The sequence below is a fragment of the Aplidium turbinatum genome, chromosome 15, assembly GCF_918807975.1.
Source record: "Aplidium turbinatum chromosome 15, kaAplTurb1.1, whole genome shotgun sequence".
Lineage (NCBI taxonomy): Eukaryota > Metazoa > Chordata > Ascidiacea > Aplousobranchia > Polyclinidae > Aplidium > Aplidium turbinatum.
Genome location: NC_137486.1, coordinates 3,356,893 through 3,384,740, shown reverse-complemented (window position 1 = coordinate 3,384,740; position 27,848 = coordinate 3,356,893). Strand labels below are relative to the sequence as shown.

Genomic DNA, 27,848 nt, shown 5'->3' with positions numbered 1-27,848 from the left:
TAAATGTTTTTGTTAGTTTTAAAGCCTTCATACAAGCAACAACACAAAGCGTGATAACTTTGGAGCAATGCAGAGACATTTTGACAGCTTTCCAACATTTACGGTACCCGGACATTTTGCCGAAAGGACATTTTGCCGAAAGACATTTTGCCGAAAGGACATTTTGCCGAAACTCATTTTGCCATAAGGACTAATTGCCGAAATTATACAAACGTACTATATGTATTATCATAACCTAATAACGCATAAATATCATTTACAAACAATTAATCCTTTTGGCAATATGTCTTTTCGGCAAAATGTCCTTTCGGCAAAATGTCTTTCGGCAAAATGTCTTTTGGCAAAATGTCCTTTCGGCAAAATGTCCGTGCACGACATTTACTACCTTTGTGCTATTTAAAATTGTTATTGTTCCGTATACCGGCGTATGCAGCAGGGTAATTTGGAGCAAAACAAGTCATCGGGTAAAATCGGTCAGTTTGATTTTAATCAAACATAATCTTTTATTTTGGAAATAATACACTCAAACAAACGCTTTAGCGCACTTAGTGGTTCAATTAACAATTCTATTTAAAAAATTTACAATTCTATTCAGATCACATAATATGAAGCAGTAGCGTAGCGTCCAGCAAGAGGCAAGGGGGGAAACAACTGCCCCTCCAGTCATTTTGAAGTTACATTATTATTTTTATTTAAAAAGAAAATGTTTTCATAAGGTTGGTTTAAACATTTTCTGAATTTTAAAGCATCAAACCATCAGGGGTTAAGGGGTCCAGGTCACTTACATCACATAATTTGTGCACTTCAAGCTTTTTTGTTTTGACATTTCAGATGCAAAACAAGAAGTAGCATTGGCATTCTATTAATACGTCACTGATAAAGTTTATGTAAAAGCATTGTTAGCAACCAAGTATTTACAAACGTATCTGTGACATCATTAGGCTGCATAGTTTTTTGGTTACATCAAAGTATTGATCGCTTTTTGTCTTTTAGTTGTCTGCTGAAGTTGCTGAACCAGTTTAAAATCATTGGAGTAAATGTTGGCTGTCTTGCGGCGTGCAGACTTTATGGCACTAGTTTAAAGATAAGAGAAATAAAGGTATTTTTATTTTCATCCACGTTGGTTTGGGACTCTAGTATATGCATTAAGCTGGATACCTGAACTATTTTCGTCTTTTCTTAAGGTGGAGAAATCGTTTGTCTTCCATTTCGAAATGGTAGCAATTTGGTTTTGTTATGCGCATGAAAAAATATGAAATGCAGGAGATTGTTACAACGCAGAAAGCGGCATAAAGTGCAAAATGAGGGAGCTTGCATATAAAGTGCTTGACCAAGCAAGATATATGAACTAAAGTTTCACGCTGAGGTGTTTCCAGCAAAATATACGACGTACGGTATTTCAAATTTTCCTTCAATTTTGTAACAAAATTCCTTTATGAAGAAAAGAGCGTTCTTCCCGGCTATCGCTGTTCAATTCTTGCTACAATCGGCTGCCAAAAAACATATAATTCCTTTGTCTTGATTTTCTTTTTTGAGTTGAACTTTTCAAACGCAAAAAGTCCTTTACCCTATTTCCTTCAAATACCTCTCTAGTGTATAACGATCTTATCACGTTTCAGCAAAAGCAATCAAACTTTGTTTTCAAAAATTAAGTCTATCCACTCGCTTAAACCATTGATGCTGGAACTATAATTGTTTAAAAAATTATTTTGAATTGCTAGTTAATATGATATGTATGGATTGGTTGAAGTGATGATTCAACAAGAGTGTAAGATATTTGCAGAATTTGTAGAAGTTTTTATCACCATTGACATACTTTTTCTGGTGTAGAGTGAAGTAAATCACTATAGCAAGTATTGTGATGAAATTCTAACGTAACTCCCAGGGGCTATTTCAGACGAAAGACCAACCAAGTGGTTTATTTGTTGACAACGAATTCACAGTTTAACCATTGTTCATTAAATCAACACAGTTCACGAATTTCTTAACTAAAAAATGAAACGTCGATTAGATTTACCAAACAATCTTACAGCTCTGATCGTAAGTATAATTAGCCTACAAATCTAGATTTTGTAACTTTTTATAAGCAAACTTTTGTTTCTGCTGTGGAGTAAAACGTGGTTACCATGGTTCTGTTTAACGGAGGTAATTTCAATCATGAAAAGTTTCTGCAAACTTACGCAACTGAATCAAAAAATGCTTTTTCCAATGTTTATGACACACCTGAGGTCACTGATGAGTTGAAAGCTCAGTAGCCTACTTTATCTTTGTGAGTACACTGCAGGCTAATTTCAATTAGTCTTTTAAAACTCGTTTTATGAATTCAGGAAAATCGAGAATCCCTGGCCGAATTGCACATTATGTCTTCATTGTGGTCTGTTATGAGCCTTTTCGTGTTGTAAGTTACACATCGTATTAATTAAATAATATGAGATGTTCTACTGGTGCAAATTAAGCTAAACTATCACAAGATATATACAGTGACAATCTGCTTTTATTCCGACGTTTCGTCAATCAGACACGACTGACTTCTTCAGGAGGCTAGACAGGTAGTGACTACCTGTCTAGCATGGCAAAACACAGGACATATTGCTGAAAACAACTAAACATACAAAATGAAAATTCAACTTCTTGACAAAAATTATCGCGCGCAAAGTTTAAAATAAGTTAGAAAAAAAAGGGACACTTAATTGTTAACGATCAACAACAAACTTAAACAACAACAACTAAAGAAGTCAGTCGTGTCTGATTGACGAAAATCCAGTCGGAACGTCGGAATAAAAGCAGATTGTCACTGTATACAAATACATCTTGTGATAGTTTAGCTTAATTTGCACCAGTAGAACATCTCATATTATTTTATTTAATGCCTGGTGAACAGCTTCATTCAATTTTCAATATCGTATTAATATTACAAATTGCAAATATGCAAATTTAGAAAGGCGAAAATGGCCTGAGTTTGTTATAAATGCGTTTATTGGATAATGGGTAAAATTTCTAGTATGACAAACCAAAATTGCTTCAACGTAAATTGCCATGTCGAGATATATTTGAGCTTTTGGAATGCAAATGGTTTACGCTACGCCACTGATATGAAGTATTCCGCTTATCTATTCCAAAAACTTAATATATAGAAGTTCAACAAATAGAAAAATCGATTGATGTTTTATGGCTCTATTTTTCATAATTACAGTATATTCGTTTTTAGTTAAAAACGTTTGCTCTTTGTGCTAATTTACCTTTGAAACATCTGTGATAGGAATTTCCTTTCTGCACTCTTCAAAGCAAGTTTGGTTGACGATGGAGCACAAAGATGCGTAATCCTCCACATCCAGGCAATCTCCGATTCCATCTGCATCATCTCCGTCCTGACACCTGGTCAAAGTAAATGGGATCATGTTGTCAACCTCCAAGCGGTGAGCTGACATTAAGTGCTTGATTGTTCCAATCAACTACTTAATGATGTCAACAACTAAAGACAACAATTATAGCGCAAACTTGTTGCTTCAAACAAGACTTGGTTTCTATTGTTACTTTTATGCTAGAAAATCTGAAAACTTAAAAAAAATCATATGTTGAATGATTTATTGTATTGTAAGATGGTTCGTTCAGTTGGTTGTTTGCTGAGCAAGTTGTCCGTTGAAAGGATAATTTGGACTAGGTTCCAATCAGAACCTCGGACCTCCAAAACAAAACACCTCTAAAAATGATTCTTTGTTCTGGAGTTTCCTGAAAGGTTCCGGGTCGCTAAATTATCCCGGGTCTTTCAAATGCTCCGTAAGATCTCCTGACAAGTCTATTGTGTCCAAGTGGACATCAGCAAAATGCAATTGCAACAAGAAAATCACCAAGTTTTTATTTCAGAAATTATGCGCAGTGTTAAACAAACACGTGGCGATTAAAAGACTATATTGATCGCATTAGTGACTGCATACGAACGTCGTAACCATAAAGTCTCCTACAAGGCAGCAGTTGTGAACTGAGCAAATGGCAGTTAAACAAGTGACAACTGAGCTAGCAACATTTCAGCAAGTGACTGAAGTGGGCACATTATGAACCCTGAACAAATAACAACTGAGCAAGCCGAAACTTGGCATATCACAACTCAGCCAAATCAGTTTAACAAGCGATGACCAAGCAAGTTTGAACTGAGGAAGTAAATCTAATTTTTTTATTTGGCAGTAACTGAAATGCACTTGCTGAGTTGAAGAACTTGCTGAATTGTCTGACGATCGTAGCCATATCAAGTAGTGACGCAATCATTTGCCCTAGTACTTCTTGAAATCTGCATAATTCTGACTTCAATCTTTTGTGCAACAAAACTCACCCCTCATTTTCTCCCCCAACCTTGAAATTATTCCCGAAATCATTGGGGCTTACAATGACTGATGTATTGGTTGGCAGGGTCAAGTCGTCGTTAGGGTCGCCGTTTAAGTTTCCGCACAGACCTTGGTACAAAAAATTAATAAATGTTTTATGAAAAATAAAAAAAATAAAAATATATTTGTTGTTGTACATTATGAGTCAATTTATGTACTTGTTGCATGCTTTTCAAATGTTATGTCTACTGCTGTCATTCACGCTTTGTTTACTATTACAAGCAAAGCTGTCAACCTTTTAGTGCATTTATTATGTAAGTCTTCATGTGGCCTAACAGAAGGTAATTTTATTCTTTCAAGTGATACCACACAGTTGCTTAGAAGTTTCTAGAAGTTATTACAATCATCTTTGTAGGAGCTAACTTACCTTCCACCAGTCCTGCGTAAGAAGCTGAAAGTTGAATCAATATGTTAAATTTTCCGTTGTAGACAATTTGCAATCCAAATCGCGTTGTCATAACAACGTTAACCCCACTTAGCGACACACGTAACCCCCTGTCGGCCATGCTGAAGGGGAGGGTTGTTGTCAGATCGTTCACCTAAACAAGAGACTTAACGGTTTTGGCACATGCCACATAACGGCACACAAAATGGCGCATGATTACCTTTGTATTTATAATAAACAAAAATACTTTCGGTTTGATAAGCAATATAGCCTAGCTGATTAAAAGTGCTGTTTGATGAACAAGCAATATGCCAGTCACACGAATGAAATCAATAATTCTTAACTCACGTCAACCACACAACTTCTATTTGAAGCTTATTTGCTTACAGTGACAGTCCGTCCTTTTGAGAACACAAAGGTGGTGTCGTAGACTGTGATGTAGGCCCGTCTGAACCACGACACTGTCGTTACACTCCCCAAATGTTCGTTCTCAACCTGAAGAAAGAAATGTCATATTTGACTGTAAGCTGTAAAGCACACTTTGTATTTAGAGTTTACAAGCTACCTTGTGCAATGATACTGTGTCAGGCATATTAGCTGGACCATTGATTTTGAACCTACATTTCAAATTAAGTTGCAATCGATATAGAAACGGCGACTTTCGTAAAAACTGATAACAAACACTTCTATTTTCTGATGAAGTTTTAAAGTGTAATACTGAGATCAAGAAAAAATCTTTTGAAAGAAATTACCAACAAAATTTTTTATTGTTTATCGTTTTGTATAAAGTCGAAGTCGCAGTGGGCCCTTTTTTAAGGTCGTCAGACCACTCGGCATGCGACAACTCAGCAAGTGTTTCAACTCTGAAATTACATTTCAGCTTTTGCCCAAGTCAGCAAATGAGATTTTCACCTCGCATCGGACTTGCTTGGTCATCGCTTGTCAAACTGAATTTGCTGACTTGTGACATGCCAAGTTTCGGCTTGCTCAGCTATTACTTTCCTAGTTTCATTATTTACCAACTTTAGCCACTTGCTAAAATTTTGCTAACTCAGTTGTCACTTGCTCAGTTCACAACTGTTGACTTTGAGGAGACTCGTTTTTTAACGACTCCGGGCATTCTTTCGACTCCACAACCTTGGTTGTCAAACCAAATACATAATTAGCCTAACAGTGAGTTGCATCGCGTGGCATATCGAACTTCACCATGATGGAAAATGGTTCCAGATTCCCCATTGTTTCGTTGAAGGTGGTTTTCACGGTAGAGTAGATACAAGTGCCTTGAAAATCGTACAGCTGTCCATCAAATGTGACGTAGTGAGGATCGCCAGAGATGGAGCATTGTTTGGTGCCTATGGGATGTAAAACACCATTTAGTTGTTGCATTTAATTGAGATTAATTTGCACTGACGCCAGAGTAAGTGTAGAATATCCGTTGCTGTGAGGTAGTTCATCTGTGGAACATCTTGAGTCGTCGAATATGTTAAAAGATTTAGCATACTGGCATCTGCAGAGCTGACTGCAAATGAAATCGGAATTAACAAAACATGACAGGAAAGCAGAGAAAAAGTGTTTTCCATGCAAGGATTTACACAATCGAGTTTTGAAATTTTTTAACTGAAAAAAAAGTTTTCGAAAGTAAAACAACAATTTATTTTGGATAATAATTTCTTTAGTATCACACATTTCAATCGTTTGTAAGATCGCCCATACCAACAAATGTGCAGCTTAAGTTGTCTGTTGTCCAAGTTTCGTTTGATTGACAGGTGGAGTTTACCATCTTCATGAGAGCATATCCAGGCTCACAGGATAATTCACAAACAGATCCAACTTTGTTAAAGTCTGAACACGTGATGATGCTGCCAGCTGGGGATCGAAGAGCGGGACACTGAAATGTAAATTTGGATCAAATATTGGACACCACATGATTATTCTTTCAATATAGTTTACCACAAGTTATTGTCAATTAAATTATTTTTTATTTAACCCTAAGGAGCAGAAAAGCTTTAGCAAGCAGAAAAAGTATACTTAAACAGATTTTGCCAAAAAGAAAAGCAAACCGAAAATTCATGAAGTTGTAGCACTCAGAAAAAATAAATAAACGTACTGTAATGGCTCTACAATGAAAGACAAACGGGTGGTAACAATGGTAATCACCCGTGTGCAAAGCGGATTGTAAAAATATACAACGAATCCTAGCTGTGACAACTCAGCAACAATTTCAAAACCGGTGGTAATATCACAACACACAAGATACATGGGTAGAGTGGACAGAGCTGATTACTATTGTGAAAGTTGTGCATTTTTGAGGAAATCAGCTAAGTGGTGGCGTAAAATGTTTTTTTGGTTACTTGAAGTGGGTATTGTCAATAGCTTTTTGTTGTACATCATAAACACGGAGCAGCAAGGTTTGAATGCTGCAAGACACCAGACTTCCCGAACCTTGCTACACAGCTGGTGGTAAGTGTCCGAAACAAGAGTGCAAGAGGGCACGGAAAGCATTTTGACGAGCACAAAACTGAACGACTTTATGAGCCACATTTTATGGCGAAAATGCCTAATGGAAGAGCAAAGGATTGTGCAGTGAGCAGTGATAGAAAGACGAAACGAGATCAAACCGTCTACCACTGCGAAACATGTTCGTGACAACCTGCTGGGCTACATCCAGAAAAATGTTTCAAGAAATACCACACAGAAAAAAATACAAATGACTAACTTTGGAATCAATAAATTCTATTTGAATAAGAAACTGAAGCAGCCGATTTTATTTTGGTGAAAATTTGATCAATAAATTACAAAAGTTTCCAAACCTGGCTCATATCATTTGGTTACAGCCATTACGTACTTTTGTACTTCAGATGTGCAATAATTGAGTTATTTTGAAAACGACTAAAAACGCACATGAGGAAATTTTCACACGACCGCTAAGGAATGAGAGCAATGGCTTACGTATTTCTTTGTTGCATGCAGTCAAATGAATCTTCTTATGTGATAACAATTATTGGTTTTAATAATTGCTTCATTGTGTGACTAGGACGCTTCATTTGCTATAAAAACAACGTGGGTATGCAAAACTGAAATAATTCTATGCTTGTACCCGGTAGAGTTGACAGGGGGAGCCCAGAGTGCACTTTTAGACCCAGAACTGGGATGAATTCAGGAGCCAGTAATCATTCTAAGGAGCACCTTGGAATTTACAGAAACCACCTCGTATTTGTCAGATATGGTGTGTCTTTCTCAGAAGTGTCATGTGGATCGTAGAGTTTCATTGGCAAGGGCTCAAATTATTCTTTCAACAGCCCTGCTTGTACCACCCCTGTAAAGCTTGTACCACCCCTGTGAAAGGTCATTTCAAACAAAGTACATTACATTGAAAGACTACCTTGATAGTGTCGTTATTCCTCGCTGCCACGCTGAAGGTGGTGAAGACGAATTCATCTTTGCCGATAGGTGTTGCTGTCACGGTAACTACACTCAAACTGCCTTCCACCGCGTCACTTGGAATTTCAAGTTGGATTTGGAGAATTTGGTTTGACCCAGAACCAAGGAACGCCCTGTGGATTAAAAAATAAATTCAGTTGTCTGAAAACTTCTTATGGTGAAGTCTAAAGCATGAGAGTCGTGTTATTTTTATTATTGCTTTTGAGATTGTGGTTAGAATTACAGGCTTCAATATAAAACGAAATTAAAAAAGTTAATAATGTTTTAATAACTAAATGGTAGTTACCAAACAGGATCTATTTCATTCAATAGTTTTGACCATCATTGCGTCAGTACAACCGTTTCATTTTTAACCCCGTTTATGTTAGATCACATTCATGTTTTCTGAAAACGTTAATCGATCCTCAATTGACCAAACGATGAGGTCACAGGATAATTTGTGAGGTTACAAAATATAGTTGGAGAAGTGGTAACCTGCTTCGAACCAATGAAGTTGTACCTGGTACCAACTATTTGAACACAAAAACGTAAAGACGAAATACTTATAATGTCAGAAGAGACTGGGCATCCTACTTGAAATTCTCATCAATATCGACCGAACCTTATTTTGCAGGTTACTCATAAGTCAGGGCTGTTTATTTCTAAACCATAAGCTACTCACGAGGTTATGCTGCCAACTGCATAGCCACGAGGATCAGAAACATCGAAAGTGAAAATGTCTCCAATTTCTTCACGATTGGTCAAAACTGTCGAAACCTAATGAAGTAAAACGAAATTAAATAACAATTCAACAAAGATATGTTACATGATTTAACAAAGTTGCATGATTTTCATCCAAATTGAAAGCTATGTTGAAGATTATTATAACTAACCAGACATTGAATTCAAGCAGGTTCAGTGTAATTCGTAGTTATTAGCAAGATTTCGGTTAAAGATTTTGCTCAAAATATACGTAGTTTCAACAATCTCCACCCTGATAGATCAGTTTACTGAGAGCCTGATTTCATTAGCAAAGAAAAGTCAAGATCAAGTGGAGCTAGTTCAGATCTCTGGATGTGGGTGGAATAATAATTCACGGACAACATGGAATAACGTCTCAAAGAAGCTTTCTCTGTCTGAGGATAAAGACATTAATAAAAAATCAATTAATGAGCAGTGCATTTTGGTTTAAAGCTTCTACTGGACATTCGGCTGTCATTGTCGGTTGCATAACCGAGCGGTGAGAGCCATGGTTCGACAGGCTGCTGGTTCGACACTATTCAAGAGCATGTGGCTGTGTCTTTGGCAAGACACTTAAAGGCATGCCGTCGATTGCGGAGTGGTGCCCCTTTGACTATAGCTCTTGATTTCTCTTATGATTATGAACAGTACGCTGCTCTAGAGAAAAATTATTACGGCCCTTTCTGAGGGCTTCGGCCTGTTAAACTGAAAGCTGAAGTGAACATTTCTCCACGTTATAACTGATCAACATCGGAAACAAGATTATCTCTTTCTGTAATGTGAGGTTTCCACTCAGGAAGTATGATCTTGTGCAGATCTCCACAAACTGAGTTATGGATCTGACCCGGTGTTGTGAAGATTTGAACCAAATGAAACCGCAATAAAGAAACTAAATGTTGCAATATTATACATAAATGATCATCCTTTACAAAATCAGCAAAATCCCTAAAATTTATAGCTAAACAAAAATGTACAGTTTGGTTTGATAAACTTGACTGCCGATTAATGCAATAAGGGGAGTTAAACTCTTCTTTTCTGACGTAAACAAAATTTCATTGTCCGATCATCGCTTTACTAGCGCAAGGAAAACACTCACAATCAAGGACTGTCCGGCGTATATTGCTACGTCATCAATTGGAGTTAGGTCTATCATGGCCACTAGAGGCGTGATAGCGCAAGGATCGACCCGAACAAAAGGCAGCCCTCGTCTGTCCTTTCCAATCATTTTCTGAATAAAAATAATGAGAAGATTAATTGAGATTTTCAAAAAGAAGATGTTATGTTGTAACAATATCATTTTTCTACCCAACATAGCTTAATTATGCTGTAATTAGGCCAATCATGCAGTTGTGATTATTAAGTCACAAAGATAAGCATATTAATCCTTGTAAGTATCTTTTATAAACGATTCTATGTAAAGTCTTATTTTGAAAATAATATTTTGTTTTAAAGTATAAACTTAACTTCCATTTTTGTGAAGGAAGGAACGTTCTTCCTGGCTATCAGCACAAGGCTGAGCACTCACTAGTACTAAAAGCAATTTCTTTTTTTAAGGTCATTTAGAAGATGGCTTTTCGAAAATCTTTTCATAAAAAAAAACAAATCATTTTGTAGTTTTTCTGCAACAATTGTTGCCGTTACGTACTGTGGGCACAATGACGGCCACGAATAAATGCAATGTGGAAAACGCTGCGCAAAAATTATTGAAACCTTTTCCATAAACATTTAAAAAAAACAAAAACTTATAGGCAATTTTGTGGAAACTCACAATCGTAACAAACCGTCTTCAATTCAGCGTCTTGTTTTTGTTTCCAATCAAACATTTACGATTTTATTCAAGCGCAAAAACCGCGTTCGAAGAATAAGTAATTTTAATTGAAAAGCAGAAAAATTTTCACTGCCGTTGTTTTTTTACTAAAATTTCTGTTGTCAAAGAGAGATCGCCTAGCTGCCAGAGCTAATTTGAATCCAAGATTTGTTTGAATGTACTTGAACCATTTGAGCCGAAACCCTTCGCTCTCACGTAACGTCACGGTAGACGTTCATGGAACGCGCATATCTTTCTATGTGGGCGGAGTTTTTGATACTCCGTAAATAGTTTTGAAGTTCAGTCGGTCATGCAAAATAGGGCTTAGCTACTGTGAAGAAGTTGAAGCCACACTTGTGTTCAAAAAACCTCTTTCATTAATTGAGTGTGATATTCTCTGCTTTGTTTCTTTTTGTAATCGCACTACCCTTCCTTTTGGATCATGGGTCAATTTAATGAAAAGTGACGACGTTTTACTTTGGAATTTTAGTTAAAGAAATTTAAATTTTACATATTGTTTGCATTTACTAACGATGTTATCAAAACAGTTTTTTAGGCAATATGTGACAACAAAATGCAACAAAATTTTATTTTTAATCATTTTTGTCGTTGCTTTATCTTTGATGCCTTGGGCAATCAATTGCAAAATTGAAATTAAAATCATGTGTAAAATATTCACAATTTCTTCTTCAAAATAATTACTTGTATTGGCTGTTCATGACGTAATCTAAGTTTGAAATGAACTTATTTAAAGAATAGATCTCTACAGTGTTCATTTATAAGAAGTTTTATAAATAACATTGCAAAATTGAAATTAAAGTCATAGTACAATATTTACAATTTCTTCTTCACAAAAATTACTTGTGTTGGCTGTTCATGACGTAATGTAAGTTTGAAATGAAGTCTTCTCTCGTTTGACTTGTAGTAGCTTAGATTGGCAATGCCTCATCGTGCAGCCAAAAAAACAGTCTTGAAATGAAGCTAATGAACTTATTCAAAGAATAGATCTCTACAGTGTTAATTTGACTGAGATGTCATTAACCTAAGCACAAGGAGGAGAAATGCAAAACACAGTTATGCTTTTGTTCTCCTGTAGCTATCCTGCGTAGGTTATTACAGATCATTGGCGATGATAGGATAGTGACTTTAAAATACCGGTTGCTTGAAGTATTTGTGCGATTCTTTATTCTTAAGTATAATTGGGATTGGCGAGCTGGGAGAACGTGATTTCAAGCGTATAAAGTCACATTCTGAAGTCACAATGGCAGGTTTGCGTGACAAGCTACGGTTACGTAGGCGACGATTCTGTCCATCAGCAGCACATCTTTGAAATCGAGTGCTCTTTTGTGAATGTAACTACTATTTCAACGTGACGTTTTGAAAAAAAAAAAAACACAATAGATTTGTAATAAAAGTAGAAATGTCAGGAATGAATGGAAAAGTTATGCTATCCTTTCTACCTTGAAAACAAAAGTATAGCAAAAATGATATTTTCTATATAGGCTACTATACTCAATATTGCAGTTCAGTGATAGCTGTTAGAAAGAAAACTGTATCACAGCTTTAATTCATCTGCCAATAACCCACCACTCAATTGCCTCTCTTTTGTATTTTTTTTCTCTGGTGGATAAACATTTTGATAAAGATATACACTGAGTTTCCAATCGCCACCACAATCACACAAGTTAGTGATTGACATTTCAAAGAACAAAATCTTTTCAAATTATATTAATTTCTGTTGGCCGTGAACATATTAACACCAATTGTAAAGACATGCTATGCATTTCAAAAAGGAAACCCGTTTGTTTCTTATGCTGTAGGTAGGGGATTTACGGGATTAAATTTGTTTTGAACTCTTGTTGCTTTCCTTCTATTTCGGTTCCGTCTTCAGCGTCAAGAAAATCCCTTTTTGAAAGTTTAAATATTATCAGGAAGATATTTTGAAATCTTCTGCGTTAAAACAAACTTCTGTTTCACTTCGTGCACATTGGTTCAAACAACAATTGTCTGAATTGAATTAAGGATAGAAGTTAAGCGCTTTGCAAAGTAGCTAACCTAATTAAGTCAAAACATTTCTTTGATCAAGAGAAACTGTTGGTTGGCCATCGGTATTTTATGTATTCTAATTGTAGGTAAACGATAAATAAGATTTTGTACTAAGTCGTTCCGTCAAAAAGAGGTCACTCGGTAAGGGAAGTATGAGAAATGATCTAAGAAAATTAAACAATAAAAAAGAGCAGGAACTTTGAGTGGAAAATACCTAAAAAAATAGTTGCTACCAATGTTAACAATTATGCAAAGAAAAAACTATGAGCAATCATAGAAAAGTTTTAAAGTTCAGATGAAAAAACAAACTGCCAAAAAACGGATGTTTATTGATCTCAGAAAACTAAATTGTGTGTTTAAAGTTAATGGGACCAATATCCAGGGCCTATGAGAGGGGGGTACGGAGGGTACGGCGTACCCTTGAGAGCCCAGACCTGTGATTGTTGGGGGTCCGGAATTGTGATTTTATAGTTTACGCGCAAAAATGTTTGGTTAAAACCATCCTAAACGACTAAATTCAAGCATAAAAGTTGTTATTATTTAGTCCTAGGGGGGGCCCGTAATGTAGCAAGAGGGCCCGGAAAGGTAACTAACTGCATTGTGCGCAAATTAGGGGCCCAAAGTGGTGATTTAATGCTTTACGTTAAAAATGTTCTGTTAAAAGCACCCTAAATTAAATCATAAAAGTTAGTTAGTTATTCACCACATGCTTAGCAGAGGTGAATGAAGCCACTTTTTTTACTTTGGCTCCGCTCCAGCTCCGAAAGTATTGACTCTGGCTCCTGCTACAACTCTTAAATTCATTTTAAAGTAAAATAAGCGTGAAACTTCCTTTTTCAAATAGTTTTTAAAAAGGCTGTGGCTATATTTACACTATATAGTGTAATAATAGCCTGAATAGTGTTGCCAGATAAGGAATTCTGCCCTAATTTGAGAAAAGTTTCAAGCTGTTGAAAACAAAAACTTGTATTTTTGAAATTTTTTTTAGTCCTGGGAAGATCTAAACCCTAATCTTATTCCTAACTCTAACCCTTACCTTAACCCTTCCTAATTTTAATCCTAACTCTGGCAACACCTGATTGTGGAAAAATAGCCACTTCCTTTTAAAAAACCCAAAACACCCGGGCTTTTAAAAAAAAATCTGGCGGGTTAGGCAATCTCAACCTTGCTTTTGCTACGCTATGCCCCCCCCCCCCCCCCCGGACAGGAGCAAAAGTTAATGAAGAAAGGTTATTGGTCAGATGATTAATTTGATTATGTTTTGACCTGATGTTGTGTTTGAGCATTGGTAGAGAACTTGAGTTGTTGTACGAGATACATATGACACTCAGTAACGTTAACGGATTTAACATTATTTATTAAACACAAAAAAAAAACAATAAAAAACTACTAAATCCAACGTTTTCGACACCACATAGTGTCCTCATTTGGAATAATTATAGGCTACATCTAAGATAAATAACTAAGTTTGAAAATTTTACATTAAAGCTGTACAAGCGACACTTTTCAACAGCACCATCAACAACTGGCAAACACAAATTGTGTGTGACAATTCACATGATATGCACAACACAAACCACTAATTAAAAACCCAAAGCAAGATGGTAAGTTTGTGTAAACTAAAGCTGATCAAAAATTATTTAAGATCAACAACAGGTGAAGAGCGTTTAGTCAATCTGGTAAGGCTCAGCATAGAATCAAAGTTAGCCAGACAAGTTAACTTTGATAAAGTTATTAAAGTTTTTGCAGAAAAAAAGGCAAGAAAAATCTGTTTTGCTGAATAAATGAACTCAGCGATGTACAAAATACTGCTTTTGGTATATACGGTATATAGTTGACATGCTAGCATTGGCTAAGAGTTAAAGAAGACCCTGACAAAGTTTATTTTGGCCGAGTTATAAAAGTTTTTGAAAGAAAAGTCCAGACAAGCTGTTATGCTAACTAGTAACTAAATACCGATCATGAAGTTATTGTAGTACAAGTATTACAGTATATTTAGTTTTGATTGTGGGCTAACTTGCAATCATTCCATACTACAGCTACTAATTGGATGCTCTTGAGCCTATTGAAGCGTGAACTTTTGAAAGTACTTGAGCTTTTTTGCTTTTGGACGGTCATTGTCATTCTCAGCAGAATTTTGTGCATGTTCAAGTTAAATGACGGACTGATTGTTTAATAACTATATATAAATAGTGAATTTTTTTATGTTCAGCAGAATTTGGATATAATGGACTATTCATGGGCAGCATTTTTTGTCCTTTTCTGTATCAGAAATCTGACATCTGTTACATCCAAATGCTTTGGAGAAAAAAAACTGACCAGAGTGTTGGTCCATTGCATCAGAGTTCTACAGTAATAGCACATTATACTGTTATGTAGTTGTTAAACTTTACAAATTGTCCTCTTTGTACAATAGTAGCCTACTGGCTGTATGTGGTCCACGTCTTTTAGGTGCAGACAATTAGGCGCCGGTCAAATAGGCGCGCACACTGTGGTGTCAGGATATTTAGGTGCAGAGCATTGTGGTGCCCGGTCATTTATGTTCTGCAACGTCAAACTCTGGTAAGAAGATGCTATGTTTTAATGGAGTGAAACTATGGAATCAAATACCAAAAGAAATACAGGAAAGTGTTAGGCTATAATGCTTTTAAATTTAAATGTTTATTAAAGAATTTGTACCATGATCACTCCTGAAACATATCATCTGCTTATTTCTCTGCACAGTTTTTTTTTTTTTATGTTGCCCTGTGTTACTCCACTGTTAATGTATTGTAAAGTGCTGGTATTGTGCTATATGTGTTAATATTCTCAATTTTGGGTCTTTTGTTTAAATATTTGGGTGGCAGCTGACTTTGGTGACCTTTTGGTCTTTCGCTGCCATCCTTGTTGTGCAAATTATTTGTGTTTATTGTGTTTTTGTATATTTTTGTTCTTTTCTTTTTCGCCAACAAAACAAAAATAAACTGAACTGTCATTATTCAGATGCATAGGAATAGAATTTAATTTAGAATAGGCCAATCCCATTCTCTGTTCCTAGCAACTTGTATTTTATGATGCTCAGTTTTTTCTTATCTGGCAGCAGGGCAGGGTAGGCCTATATCATATGAGGTAAGTGACATATTTATCTTTCATATTCAATATTATTGTGCATAGCCTATTAAAATTAAGTAATAGTTTTATTGCAGCCTGATACTATTATATCGCACAGATGTCTAATTCTGCAGTAAAATGTTGTATGGTGTGCAATACGCGGTATGCCTAAGCAAACATCACGCGCTTTGCCCAAGGGGGCCAGAATGACTCTTCGTACCCTTGATGAAAACTTCTCTCAGAGGCCCTGCCAATATCACCCATATAAGAATGACCTACAGATTAATGGCGTTTGTTCTGGTGTATGACGTCCGCCAGTCATTAAACGTATCGTAATTAAAGATTTGAATTGTAAATAAAGTCTAAGATGTTATGTGTAGCTTTGAGTAAGTTTCTGTGGAGATGGGATCATGGTAATAAAAGTTATAGATACTCAGATACCACACATAATTTTCATATGCTACATTAAATATGATAATACTGCCCAGTGTATATGCAATGTATCATAAGGAATGTTAACGTAGTCATAAACTTAGTTTGTTCAGTGGTTCTCAATTTTTTTTGTACTCCTCTCTTACAAATCCAAACCTTACAAGAAGAATATATCCTCTGTAAGGTGTCATTGCAGTTAAAGCAGCTTGTCTTTGGCCTTGCTTACTGTAGACATCTAAGTAGTGCAGTTTTTCTGTGCCAGTAAACAAATAAGAAAAACTTAGGTTTTTTCTTTTACTGGTTTTTCTTTAAAATTTTTTTCTACAACAAAGCTCCTTCTGGGAGTGATAAAATCTTTTTTTATGAACCAAGTGGCTCCAGTTTGAGAACCACTGCGTTAGTTTCTAAAACATGTGGATTTAAAACTCTTTTTAAACTCTGTGGAATATTCTTTAGTAAAAACAGTGTCCCACTGTCCTACAAGCTCTCATGTGTCATTTCTAGACATTCTTGAAATAAAAAATAAAAATTGTAAAACTAGCATAGTACAGAAAAACGAAGGCCTGTCAAGATGAAAAAACTAAGTAAAGGATTGCTCGTGGCATCAAATCATTCAAGTCAGTCCTTGTTTATTCTTAAGCTACTTACTACAAAAAACCTGACAGAAGGAATTGTGAATCCATTCATTGTACGGTACTCATCTACACCACTGCAATTATCGACTTTTTCTTGAATTAGAATGCTTCCATCTTGGCCTACTAACAACACTTCTTCCAGGACAGCGTTTGAACCAATATTTCCTTCGATACGATCGTCGTTAGATGGCGCATTTCCGAACAACGTCACGGCAACATGTGCGTCAGAACCTGTTGTTGTGAGATAACAATAGGGTGAAATCACGTGAGACCACCTAGTGTTGTCTCGTACATTAATTTACAATTTATCCACAAAAAGAAACAAAGAATACAAGAAAAGAATTGAACTTGTTTAATCATGTAATCGTCGAACTTGATCGATATAATGATCAAATTATTGTCTCATTCATTTTACTTCAACAAACCGCGCGACAATAACAATAAATCGTAATTAGATAAAAATCGTAGTTGTTGTGGGTAATTTTGGAATTTTTTTATGTTGTAGGCTTGCTAAGGCTAAGCAACGTTTTATAATTCGACATTGACTATCACACACTATAATAACAGAGATAGTAACGGAAATGTAAACAATTCTGAAATTAAAATTTTCAACAGAAAAATAAAGAGACCAAAACAGCAAGAACAGACCTGCAACCGGCTGGGCTCGATGAATGTATTCGCCGTCAACTTTTTCAAAAATGGAAGGGATTGCTCCAAATGTACTTTGGCCAGATATTTCAGAGCTACAAAGATAAGTCAAAACAATTAGTGAATGGAAAAAAATAATGGCTCTCAAACACTCCAATTGGCTGGTGTCTGCCACTTTCATACAATAAAACAGATACACATGAATCATTAAAGCGGAAAACTATTAGGAAAAGCACGTGCAGAAAAAAGTCATAGTTAGCCAAGAAAGAGTTATATTTTTTTTCAATTTTTATTGCTTCGCTTTTTTTGCTACAGGAGGTCATGGACGTCATTACTATGACGTTTCGCTGTATTGTTTGGAACAAATGAAGTCACAAACCTGTAATTGAGCTCTCTCCTGACGAAGATTCGATATTCCCCTGCAATAGTGTCAAGCAGCCTGACAGTGATCAACCCAGAAGTGGTGGTCGCGTCGGCTGGGACAGGCACTGAAACATGTAGGCGTATGTGACAAAGTCGGCAATATTAAGTTTCATATAATATATCAGTCACAATCAGATCTATTACAATTGCATTTCGTAAACTGTTATTGCAGGCTACGTAGGTTTATATTTTTTACAAACTGAAAAAAATATAGATAGTTATAAGAAATAAAAGATAAGATAATTGTTATTGCAAGATACTGACAATAGCAATAATAGCTGAGACAACGCTGGTAGCAATCAAATGACTTCATTCCAGTGAAAGTCAATTCGGGGATACCCTACGCTTGGATTATTTTCTGGTCGTCATTTTTTTTCGCTCTGCGTTATCAATGCACAATATCAAAGCCATTTTGTAAATTGGGAAAACAACATGTCTTCAAACAAAAGTGACAAATATTGTTCGGTCACAATAGACTACGTTGAATGTACGGTTGCGCAAACACATGTAAGTTGAACGCGAAAAGTGCCTTTTTGCAAACTTTACGTCAAATATGTTGTGCCATATAGGCTCCAATATAATCGCACATCGTACTCAAATATTGGTGAATGGCTGATTTTCTACCAACAAGTAACACTCGAGCTTCAGCAAACAATAAATAGGTTTCGGGTGAAGGTGACCATCTTTCACGCTTCATTGCACGTGCCAATCAGGAAATATTTATTTGTGCTTCTTCACAGTAGCAGATCACGAAAAACTTAGCCTAAAAGGTCACTAAAGTCAAGTTAAGGCAAAAATTTAACGCCCCACATAAAATGAAAAATATAATATTTGAAGTATGGCTAATGTAAAAACAAATAGAGAGGTCTGGGGCTTGCTCCTAGCTCATCGTTTGGTAGCTTTTTGAGTAGCCTACAGACTTTCGAGTTTAAAAATGCTTCTACTTTAAACGCACACTTTATATTTATAACATACAGTAATTCTTAAAGATAAGTCTCTGAACACCCTAGATTAAAACTTTAAATTTTAAAGGAAGTTAGAATCCAACTCCATTTCTTTAATAACGACCGAAGCATGATGTAAATAAGACGTAAATACCACACTGGTATTTCAGTGATTGATTTTGCAACAAAGTTTTTAATGGTCTAAGTTTGATTATTTTGGAAAAAATTGGCTAGTAGCCTGTGGTGGATACAATTCGGACTGAGGAAAATTTTATGCAAATTTTGCTCTACGTCATAGCTTAATCGTCCCTTTAGGTTAATATGACGTTGTGATGGCGTCAGCTGCTTATTTATCGAAGATTTTGAAGGGAAACAACTTGTATTTTGTAGTTGCGCAGGAAGATACATATTTAAACGCCAGCGGTAACATACATTGAGTGCGCATAGATGCCATTGAAAATGTGATCGAGAGAAAGCAACTTCTCGTTCCCCGAGACTCATTAACTGAGTATGAGACCTTTGCATGGTTTCATCCGCAACAAATAGATAAAGGTATTTTTGGCGATGTCCCCTCCTCAATTTTCACACCCGAGGTCTCACACTTCATACTTGCCGGCAGTCACGATTACTTAATGATCATGCCTCACTTTCAAAAAAGCGTTTTAACCAAGAATAATTATATTACGATATTTTGACAATAATAAAAACTTTGGTAAGTGCAAAAGGAAATAAATACTATTAATACTACAAAAGTGGTCAATGCCAAGCAAAAAAGCCAAGCAGAGCAAGTTACCGAAAATATAGTTATTCCTTTCTAAAACCTCTACAGCCTGTTTCACCCTAAAAGGGGGATCATCAGAAGGTCCTATTATTTGAATAAGGACCTTCTGATGATCCCCCTTTTAGGGTGAAACAGGCTGTTGAGGTTATTTAGAGAGTATTAACTAGAAAAATCACTTTGTAATCGCCTTGACCAACGACCAATTCATTGACCGTTTTATTTTATATGTAGGCTACGTAGCCTAGTTGATCTGTTGGCATTGGTTTTGAAATAAAACAAAACTTCAAATGCATTAACTAGGCCAAAGTCATCACAATTGTACTTACCCCCATCGCTGTCTATGACGTCATCGAACGTGACGTCGCCCGATAGGACGATGTTGACGTTTGTCACAGTGGAGTCGACAGTAAACACGATCACGTCGCTGTGCGAGATCGGCGTGACATCGAGTTTGATCTGCAAGCATTATATCGATTGTAGATATTGAAGGCTAGAAGGATTTTGAGCTAAACGAAAACATTTAGAGATTCTTTCTGTGTTAGCCTACTACCAAGTACAAACATATGCCTGTAGTGTTCAAATTTGGTTACACAAGTACTTTTGCAAGTCGAATTAAGAACAATTTCAAATTTGTATCTTAAGCACTTCAGAAAGTTATTTAATGTTCAATGAAATAAAATTAAATAGTTTTACTTTAGAGGGAGCAACTTAACCGTCAGCAAGATTTTCAAATGGTGGCTCCATTTGTGCTTCATATTTTGTCACCTCGGTAGTGAAGTTTTCGAATAATAGAAATTCAATGACAAAAAACTGTGACGGTGAAGTTTTCGAGAGAACACGGTTTTACAGAGTTAGTTAGATCACATAGAAATAGAAAAGTGTAGTTGGAGGTATAGCTGGATGACAATTTTTTTTCTCTTGTTTGTGGCACCGCATACAGTGGCGAATCCAATGGGGGCTATTATGGCGATAGACCACCTTAAACACAAAAAGTAACCTTATCCACGGTGTGTTTGCAAGGTCGTATTAGGGTTGATTCACTCATCATTGTGCTTTTTCTAAATCCCCCCTATGCTTGCTGGATCCATCCCTGCTGGCATCCAACAGCTTTGAGACTGAATGTCTTAATAAGCGCTATGTTGGTTCGCACCTGTCCTTGGGCGGTTAAAATAGTGAAGAGTTCCGTGATGCTTCCGATGCTGGCCTTGTCAGTGACTGTGACCAGTCCCCCAGATGCCGACGATATCTTGTCATACAATGTAAAGCCCGCGCTTCCCACGATATTGTTGGTGAGTAATGAGATGATCTGAAAAGTGAGAACTTCACATAATTGTGGAAACCTCATGATAATTTTGAATTTAAATTGTGCTTTTTGCTTCGCTTAGTGCTAAAATAGGAAAACGTTTTCTAGACGTTTTTATTCAAAATTCGATTTTTCAAAGCACTTGTTGAAATTGAAATGTTTTGAGTTATTTCTTCAATATTATTTTCACTATTAGGTTGACTGTTTCATCATTAAGTCCACAATAACAAGACCGAAGCATTACGTTGTTTGGGTGTTTGTCATATTTTGGATGTGTCAAACCATGGATGAGCCTACAGAATCTATGATTTACATTCTACAGTATTTCTTCTCAGGGATAGGTATCCCTGGAGTAGTAGCTTGAGATTTTACTTTGTGCATGTGCTTGGTTGAAAAATTCTGCAATTCATTGTGTTGTGAAAATGTCAGCCAAGAAACGCCTCAACCCCAAAGATTTACCTTTTGCGCCTGATTCAACCAGATTAAACAACAGAAGAAGAAATCTTACCCGTACTTTCCTGATGATGGCTAGTGCTATTACTCTGCTTGTAAGACTGAAGTCCTTTGCCGGGGCGTCAGTTATCATAAATACAACCGACCTGGACATAAAAGAAAAAACAAAAACAGATTCGTTGAACTTAATGTTTTAAGATATTTTTATAAAAGCAAAATAAATCTCTACATCATATTTCGAGGATCCCTGCATTTGTCTATTCCTATCCTTCTGTTTTAGAACTACAACCTTGATGACGTGTTGTATAAAATTCCAAACCAGACACAGACCTAAGTAGTTGTCATGAAAGTGCGGTCTATAATAATCTGAATGCGGATGTGATCATGTACGTCGATTAAACGTTATTGAACCTCACCTTCGTGTACTTGCCAGGATTGCAGATTCGATTCCTTTCAGAGCCAACTCTGGGGTATCTCCCCCTCCATTAGCTACCAGGTCGTTGAGGTCACTAATAATGATGTTTGGATCAGATGTTCTCGTCAGTGGCCCGGTTTCTGCATTGGCGGGAAGAAGATGATTTTTTAGTAGATTTTATAAACTACATCCAAGGTAGCTACCGCCCACGTTTGTTTGACTTGTCATATTTTGATTTCCACTATTGCTATACTGTCTGACTGAAGTTTTTAAAGATTTGTTTTTACTTTTTGCTGACTTGAATAGCGAAATAAAAACTTTTTGTTGCCTTGGGGAAGCAGCAGAAAAGGAGAAAGGGTAAGTTAACAGACATCCAATCAGACTGTTAGCAAGTGCGCAACAATCTGGCTGAAATTTTCTGTATCAAACTATCTTTGTTTTTCAACTCCTGGTGATGTTAAAACCTCTTTTGTCACCGGGAGAACAAAGTACAGAAGACGTTAAAAGATAATTTTTAGACCATTTCATTCAGACATTTACCAAAAGTTGGCAAAAACTGAAAAATTTTGCGGAATCAGGTCGTATCTCTAGGTAGCCACGATTGCATCTTTTTATTTAAAAATTTCAACTGTCGCATTCGATTATCTCAGTAATCTTATTTTTTCATTCTCACCACCACACCCTCCTTTCACTGACTTTAAATATAGATTGAGTTTCGCTTTTAGCAGCATGATCACTGATCATTGCTTACTTCACAATGTAGATTTTAACGACCTGTTTTAGCCTGATGCTGCGAGTTCGCTGTGGTGATAGCAAATTGCACTAGCTTTCGGGACACAGTTCCCTATAATCATGTGCTATAACGAATGGTGTGTTGAAGTCGGTGAATCGTTGTGGCGGCTCTGTGGTTTAGCTTGAGTCTGCTGCCGGTTGAGTTTCTGTGCTGTTAGGCGTTATTGCTGTAAAATTTTGTTGAATCAGTTAATTAATAGATAGGTGACGTAGTTCTTTCCCTTCGGCACTGTTGTTGAGTTTTGAATTCTGTCTACTTCGTCGTTTTCTCTGGCAATGATTGTAAATTCAAAGTCGGCGAGGCACTGTTGTTGATGATCAAAGACTGAACTTTTATCTGAGCTAAGATGTTCTTTCAGGCTGGAGTAGAGTGGGTGAATCGTGCTGCTTAAATATTATATCTGACGTGAAATAATCAAAATTGTTTTACAGTTTAGAATTACACAGTATTGGATGGTACGTACTGTGATTTCCTCGTTTAATTAAATGAAGAACGCCAAATTAAAACCTAGCTCTTTCATGTCTATCCTGTTTAGTGTTACAGATCGGCAATGATCATTGCTCATCGCAACTTTTGAAAAACGTATCTTTGGCGCTGCCAACGCATGTAAGAATAAACTGTTGAATGCCTTTGCCTGGCCTTGTATTTATAGTATTTCGTATACTTGCACGTCTATTTTGAGAAAAAGAAACTTATCTTACCTGGGTCGTTAAATGGACTGAGGACATACAAGAGCGGCTGATCTATGGTGTTCCTTGTGCTTTGAATAATGCTTCGGATCCGTTCCTGTGCGGCGGCTATCTCTCCTGCCATGCTTCCAGTTGTGTCCAGGGCAAAGGAGAGAGCGCTACCCACCTTTAGGTTGAGGTACACCTCGAAGTTTGTAGTCGCTGTTAAAAAAACGATACTTGTTGTTGTTTCAAAAAATAAAAAAAATTGTTTGAACAATAATTACTATTAATACTACAAAAAGTGCTCAATGCCAAGCTTAGAGAGGGTGAACAGGCTGTCAAGGGTTTAGAGAGTAATAACTATATTTGATTTAAAAATGTTTTTGGGTATTTTTATTTTGTTAATGCCACTAACAGTTGTTGTAAAAAAGGTTGCCCCATCTCTGCTCCAACAATGATTATTTGCATCTCGCAATAGACAGAAGATCGATTGTTATTGCAATAGTTCAAGGTTTCCAAACTGCGTGGATTGGATCCAGCCAGTGCAGAGCTTGCTTTCCCAATAATGGATACAGATTTTAAGTTTTGCGCAACGTTTCCCAGACACAAATATGATTTTGTAAATGAGTAGAGTGATAAAACAATTTTTGTCGTGCACTTATCGTGTTTGGATTTCAACTATTTATTGACAAAAATTCCTTTTTTTGTGAACCTGTTTTCATTGCAACTGTTGCAACAAATGCACAAGGAACACTTCTGACAAAGAGTACCGACTTCAACTTTAGTTAAACCTAATCTTGAAAAAAATGCAAAAAAACCTAAATAGTTCTAATTTTCTGTCACTTACAATCACCAAAAAATAACTTAAAATATTTTGCGTTTTTTTTGTTTTCGGGTTGTTCTTGTTTTATATTGGTTTAGATAACCGATAAATACTGTCTGTAGACGTTAAATCAATGAAACAAAAGGTTGATTTGCTGTCCGGGGTTTTCAATGGAGCGTCATGGATGCTCGAAAAGATTTTTCTTCCAGCAGCTTTAGCGAATAACTTCTTTAATGCAACGAAGCTGGTTAATTCAGAATAGTTATCGGAATGTATCCCACTCATTCATGGATCGTTAAACAATATGCTGCAAACAGAAATTTTGTGATCACTATTTTGGTGGAGGCCGCAGTAACGCTTTTGTTGGAGGGATTAAAGGTCTCGAATTATTACTTAATCTCTCAAGCGTAAAGTTTTGTAGCATCCATTTTGCTTGAAGAAACTTTTATTAGTCTGCAAACGATCAACACAAAACAAAATCCAACGCAGTCAAGGTTTATTGAGAGCATAGTTGGAAGGCTATTTAGTGTGCAACAAATTGGATTAAATGCATTCATGCTACCCACTATTCAAGATCACACAATGAAAACGTATGAACGAGTTGTTGAATATGTCGTCTGCTAGCTTTATGGCATGCCACGAGGATTGTCACTACAATACACTGAATCCTTACATAGGAAGACCTATTGTTTTTATTTTGATTAAACGTCTGTAAACCTTAAATCAATGTAAAAATTACACCCTTTACTTGCTGAGCCATCACAATAAAAGTTATGGCCAAGCCAGAAATTGTCCGTTCTTGCAGTAACGAGCCCTCTGTGAAAATGCATGACCTTTGCTACAATATCCGTCCTCAGTTGTAGTGGAATTTCAAGCTCTAACATAATATTTTTTCATGGCACGTTAGCTTACATTGTAATTGTCAAATAAAATGACCTTCATGGAATCCAATGATCATAAAAGAGTGGGTGTAGCTTTAGTTGGTTGCGGTATTTACAATGAATACAGCGCTTCGCCTAAATGAGCAACATTGTTATTTAATGGTTTGTCAACTTCGAATCAGAGAGATGAATGACTTGCTCTTTCGGAGTGCTTTCGTAAAATACTTGCACTTCGAAAAACAATTTTTGATGTTGAAAAAACATTGATAGATTGTGTTGTTCCAAGAGTTTAGACTTTGTGTGTCTTAAATCTTTGTTAGTTTTTAAATTGTCGTTATTAGATGCAAAAGTCTTTAGCTTTTGACTTTGTAAAATTGCAATGCAATTTAATGATTTAATTAACAAAAACTAAAACAAGTGAAAAAATATAATTCCGTTGAACTTAATTTCTAGAAACTGACCTTCTTAGAGCTGGTAAAAGCAGTTAAGGTTGTTTTCTGGATGACTTTAACTGACCAATTTTTGGTGCGGATCATAAAGGTACAATAGTTTTGTTTTGGTGCACAAATTAAAGTCACATTCTAACAACTCACACAAGGCTTGACGAAGGCTGTTTAAAGATGACCGGACCGCGTTGCTCAGCAAGTTAACTTGCATGGGAGAAAGTTCGTTGTCTTCAAGAGGAAAGTCGTCAGGAAGAGCAGAAAAGATCAGAAGACTTGTTGCCGCTCTTGCAGCATCAAACTCTCCTAGTTGAACCAAGCCAATGATGTTTGAAAGATAATCGATACCGCCAGGGATTAGAGAAGTCGGTTTTGAGTTTAATATGTCCAGAAACCCAGCGAGGAACCTAAACACCGTAATTATCATGAAGTCACAATCAGTTTGAAAAGGCCATTGTTTGTTCTTTGTTGTTGTGAAAGGAAATAAAAAATACAAATTTTAAAATTGAACTAAACATTGTCCACATTGTACAAGGTCATGAAAGCCTTTCTTCCCGTTATATTCATTCTTTCAGTGAAGTATACCTGTGATTAAGCTTCGTTAGGGCGGAGTGTTACAGTTGACTGCACACGTACTATTGTATGACATTTAATTACAGGCGTTGAATCTGCTTTTTACCGTCTTTTGAGTTTCCCTTACCCTATATACCAAAAGATATTTTTAACGTCAGAAAGAGAAATCCATCTACGACTGATGTGACTCACGGAGCGGTTGAAGCTCCTTTCCCATAGCGCAGCTCGAACAAATCCGGCAAATTATAGACCAGACTTGCGTCAATACGAGAAATTCCATCGTCTCCCACGGAATTTTCGCTGAAATACTGTGTTGTGACAGCCAGCACATTGGTTAATAGAACATCCTTGTAACTTCGTCCTGTGCTATTCCTCGACTGACAGGTTGTCACGGACTGTAAACAAAAAAAATCATGATTTGTATAATGCAGATGCTTTGCTTAAACCATTATATTAAACCACAATCTATTATGTAGTGCAGCCTATGTAAGCAATACGGTGCATTGCAATGGTGGTTGTGACAATCTCTGTTTATCATTGCCAACATATTTGCTACCGTTTGAAATTCTGTTTATGCTAAATCCATCAAAACAAAAATGGAGGTTTATTTTGAATGATTTTTATATCGCTTTTTCTGATACGATTACATTTCATCTAGAAAGAAGCTCACATGAATAGAGAGTTTAAAGGCAACAAAAATATATTTGGTTGGTTGGTTTTGAATCTTTATCTTCGAACTGACAAAGCCTTGATAGGTTACTCCTGGTAGTTTCGCATACTTGGAGAGGCTTTTGATGCAGGGCCGGCTACCGAGATTGACAGAGTGAAGTTTCCGATTGTTGAACTGTTGTTGCCGGGGAATTATTCGATTCACTAGGTGCCGCTGTATGGGGGCAGTCCTGAAATGCGTTGCTCAAGCACCTACCCCGAGAGTCGAATCAGCACCGCTTGATCTTGAGCCGGCGCGTAACCACTGAGCTAACGGGGCGGATGAATTTGAACTCCACAAATCTTTTCTACAAGCGTCAACTCTTAATATTTTAACTTTGTAGTATTCCAGCTTGAAATCATTTGGCTGACTGTATTCCATCAAGTTCTTTCACAAAAATTTGAGGTGGTTGCTAGAAACTTGTGTTGATTGATTGCCACTTTATTCTTAATGGGACAAGCGTTGGCTTGGGTGGTGCCAGGTACGTTCAATCAGCGATAATTCCGCTGCAAATAGGCATATTTTTGGGTGGGTCGTCAAAAGGCCAACCTCCTTCTTTTGCATTACGCATAATAGAATTGAACGGCAAAGTGTTTTTGACACGATATTAAAGTTACAGAGCACAGTAGTCTGCATACAAAGTGGCAGCAGTCGTGCTACTACTAACCGTATCTTTATTGTTTAGTTGCATACAATGACAGACGTTCACTTTCTTCAAAAACTCACCTGACTTTGCACGATTGTTGCCAAACACAGCAAGCTGGAACAGAAAATCAAAAATCGCATTTTCACCTCTATCCTACCCACCTTAGGTCTGCACAAAGTTAAACGGTAAACTTTCTGTAAATTAATGCGAATAGTTTTGAACAACGAGAGAACTGTTATGGGAACTCAATTCGTCAACATTTCACCAAGGACATTCATGCGTCGTGAAAGTTTTGAACAAGACACCATATAGCCAAGGTAAGACTTTCAATACACCACGCGCGTATATAACCCATGCTGCCATAGTTTCATCTATGGAATTTATATCATTTTATTTTCATTTTGTTG

The 27,848-nt window shown here is 36.5% G+C and overlaps 1 protein-coding gene across 1 annotated transcript in view; it reads right to left on the bottom strand.

Annotated features, from left to right (window-relative positions):
* The window catches only part of LOC145784536 (zonadhesin-like), a 54,589-nt gene extending 26,963 nt beyond the window's left edge, over nt 1–27,626 (bottom strand). The window contains exons 1-20 of the mRNA XM_082596378.1: nt 27,522–27,626; nt 26,279–26,481; nt 25,664–25,920; nt 23,397–23,585; nt 21,904–22,042; nt 21,543–21,633; nt 20,882–21,037; nt 20,058–20,187; nt 17,963–18,071; nt 17,584–17,678; nt 16,949–17,166; nt 10,022–10,153; nt 8,867–8,961; nt 8,147–8,318; nt 6,478–6,652; nt 5,971–6,116; nt 5,152–5,259; nt 4,747–4,918; nt 4,328–4,448; nt 3,240–3,375 (exon numbers count right to left, since the gene is read on the bottom strand). Of these exons, the coding sequence (XP_082452504.1) occupies nt 3,240–3,375; nt 4,328–4,448; nt 4,747–4,918; nt 5,152–5,259; nt 5,971–6,116; nt 6,478–6,652; nt 8,147–8,318; nt 8,867–8,961; nt 10,022–10,153; nt 16,949–17,166; nt 17,584–17,678; nt 17,963–18,071; nt 20,058–20,187; nt 20,882–21,037; nt 21,543–21,633; nt 21,904–22,042; nt 23,397–23,585; nt 25,664–25,920; nt 26,279–26,481; nt 27,522–27,581 (2,904 nt within the window). The 5' untranslated portion in view covers nt 27,582–27,626. The remainder of the gene's footprint in view (nt 1–3,239; nt 3,376–4,327; nt 4,449–4,746; nt 4,919–5,151; nt 5,260–5,970; nt 6,117–6,477; nt 6,653–8,146; nt 8,319–8,866; nt 8,962–10,021; nt 10,154–16,948; nt 17,167–17,583; nt 17,679–17,962; nt 18,072–20,057; nt 20,188–20,881; nt 21,038–21,542; nt 21,634–21,903; nt 22,043–23,396; nt 23,586–25,663; nt 25,921–26,278; nt 26,482–27,521) is intronic.
* Between the last annotated feature and the right edge of the window lie 222 nt (nt 27,627–27,848).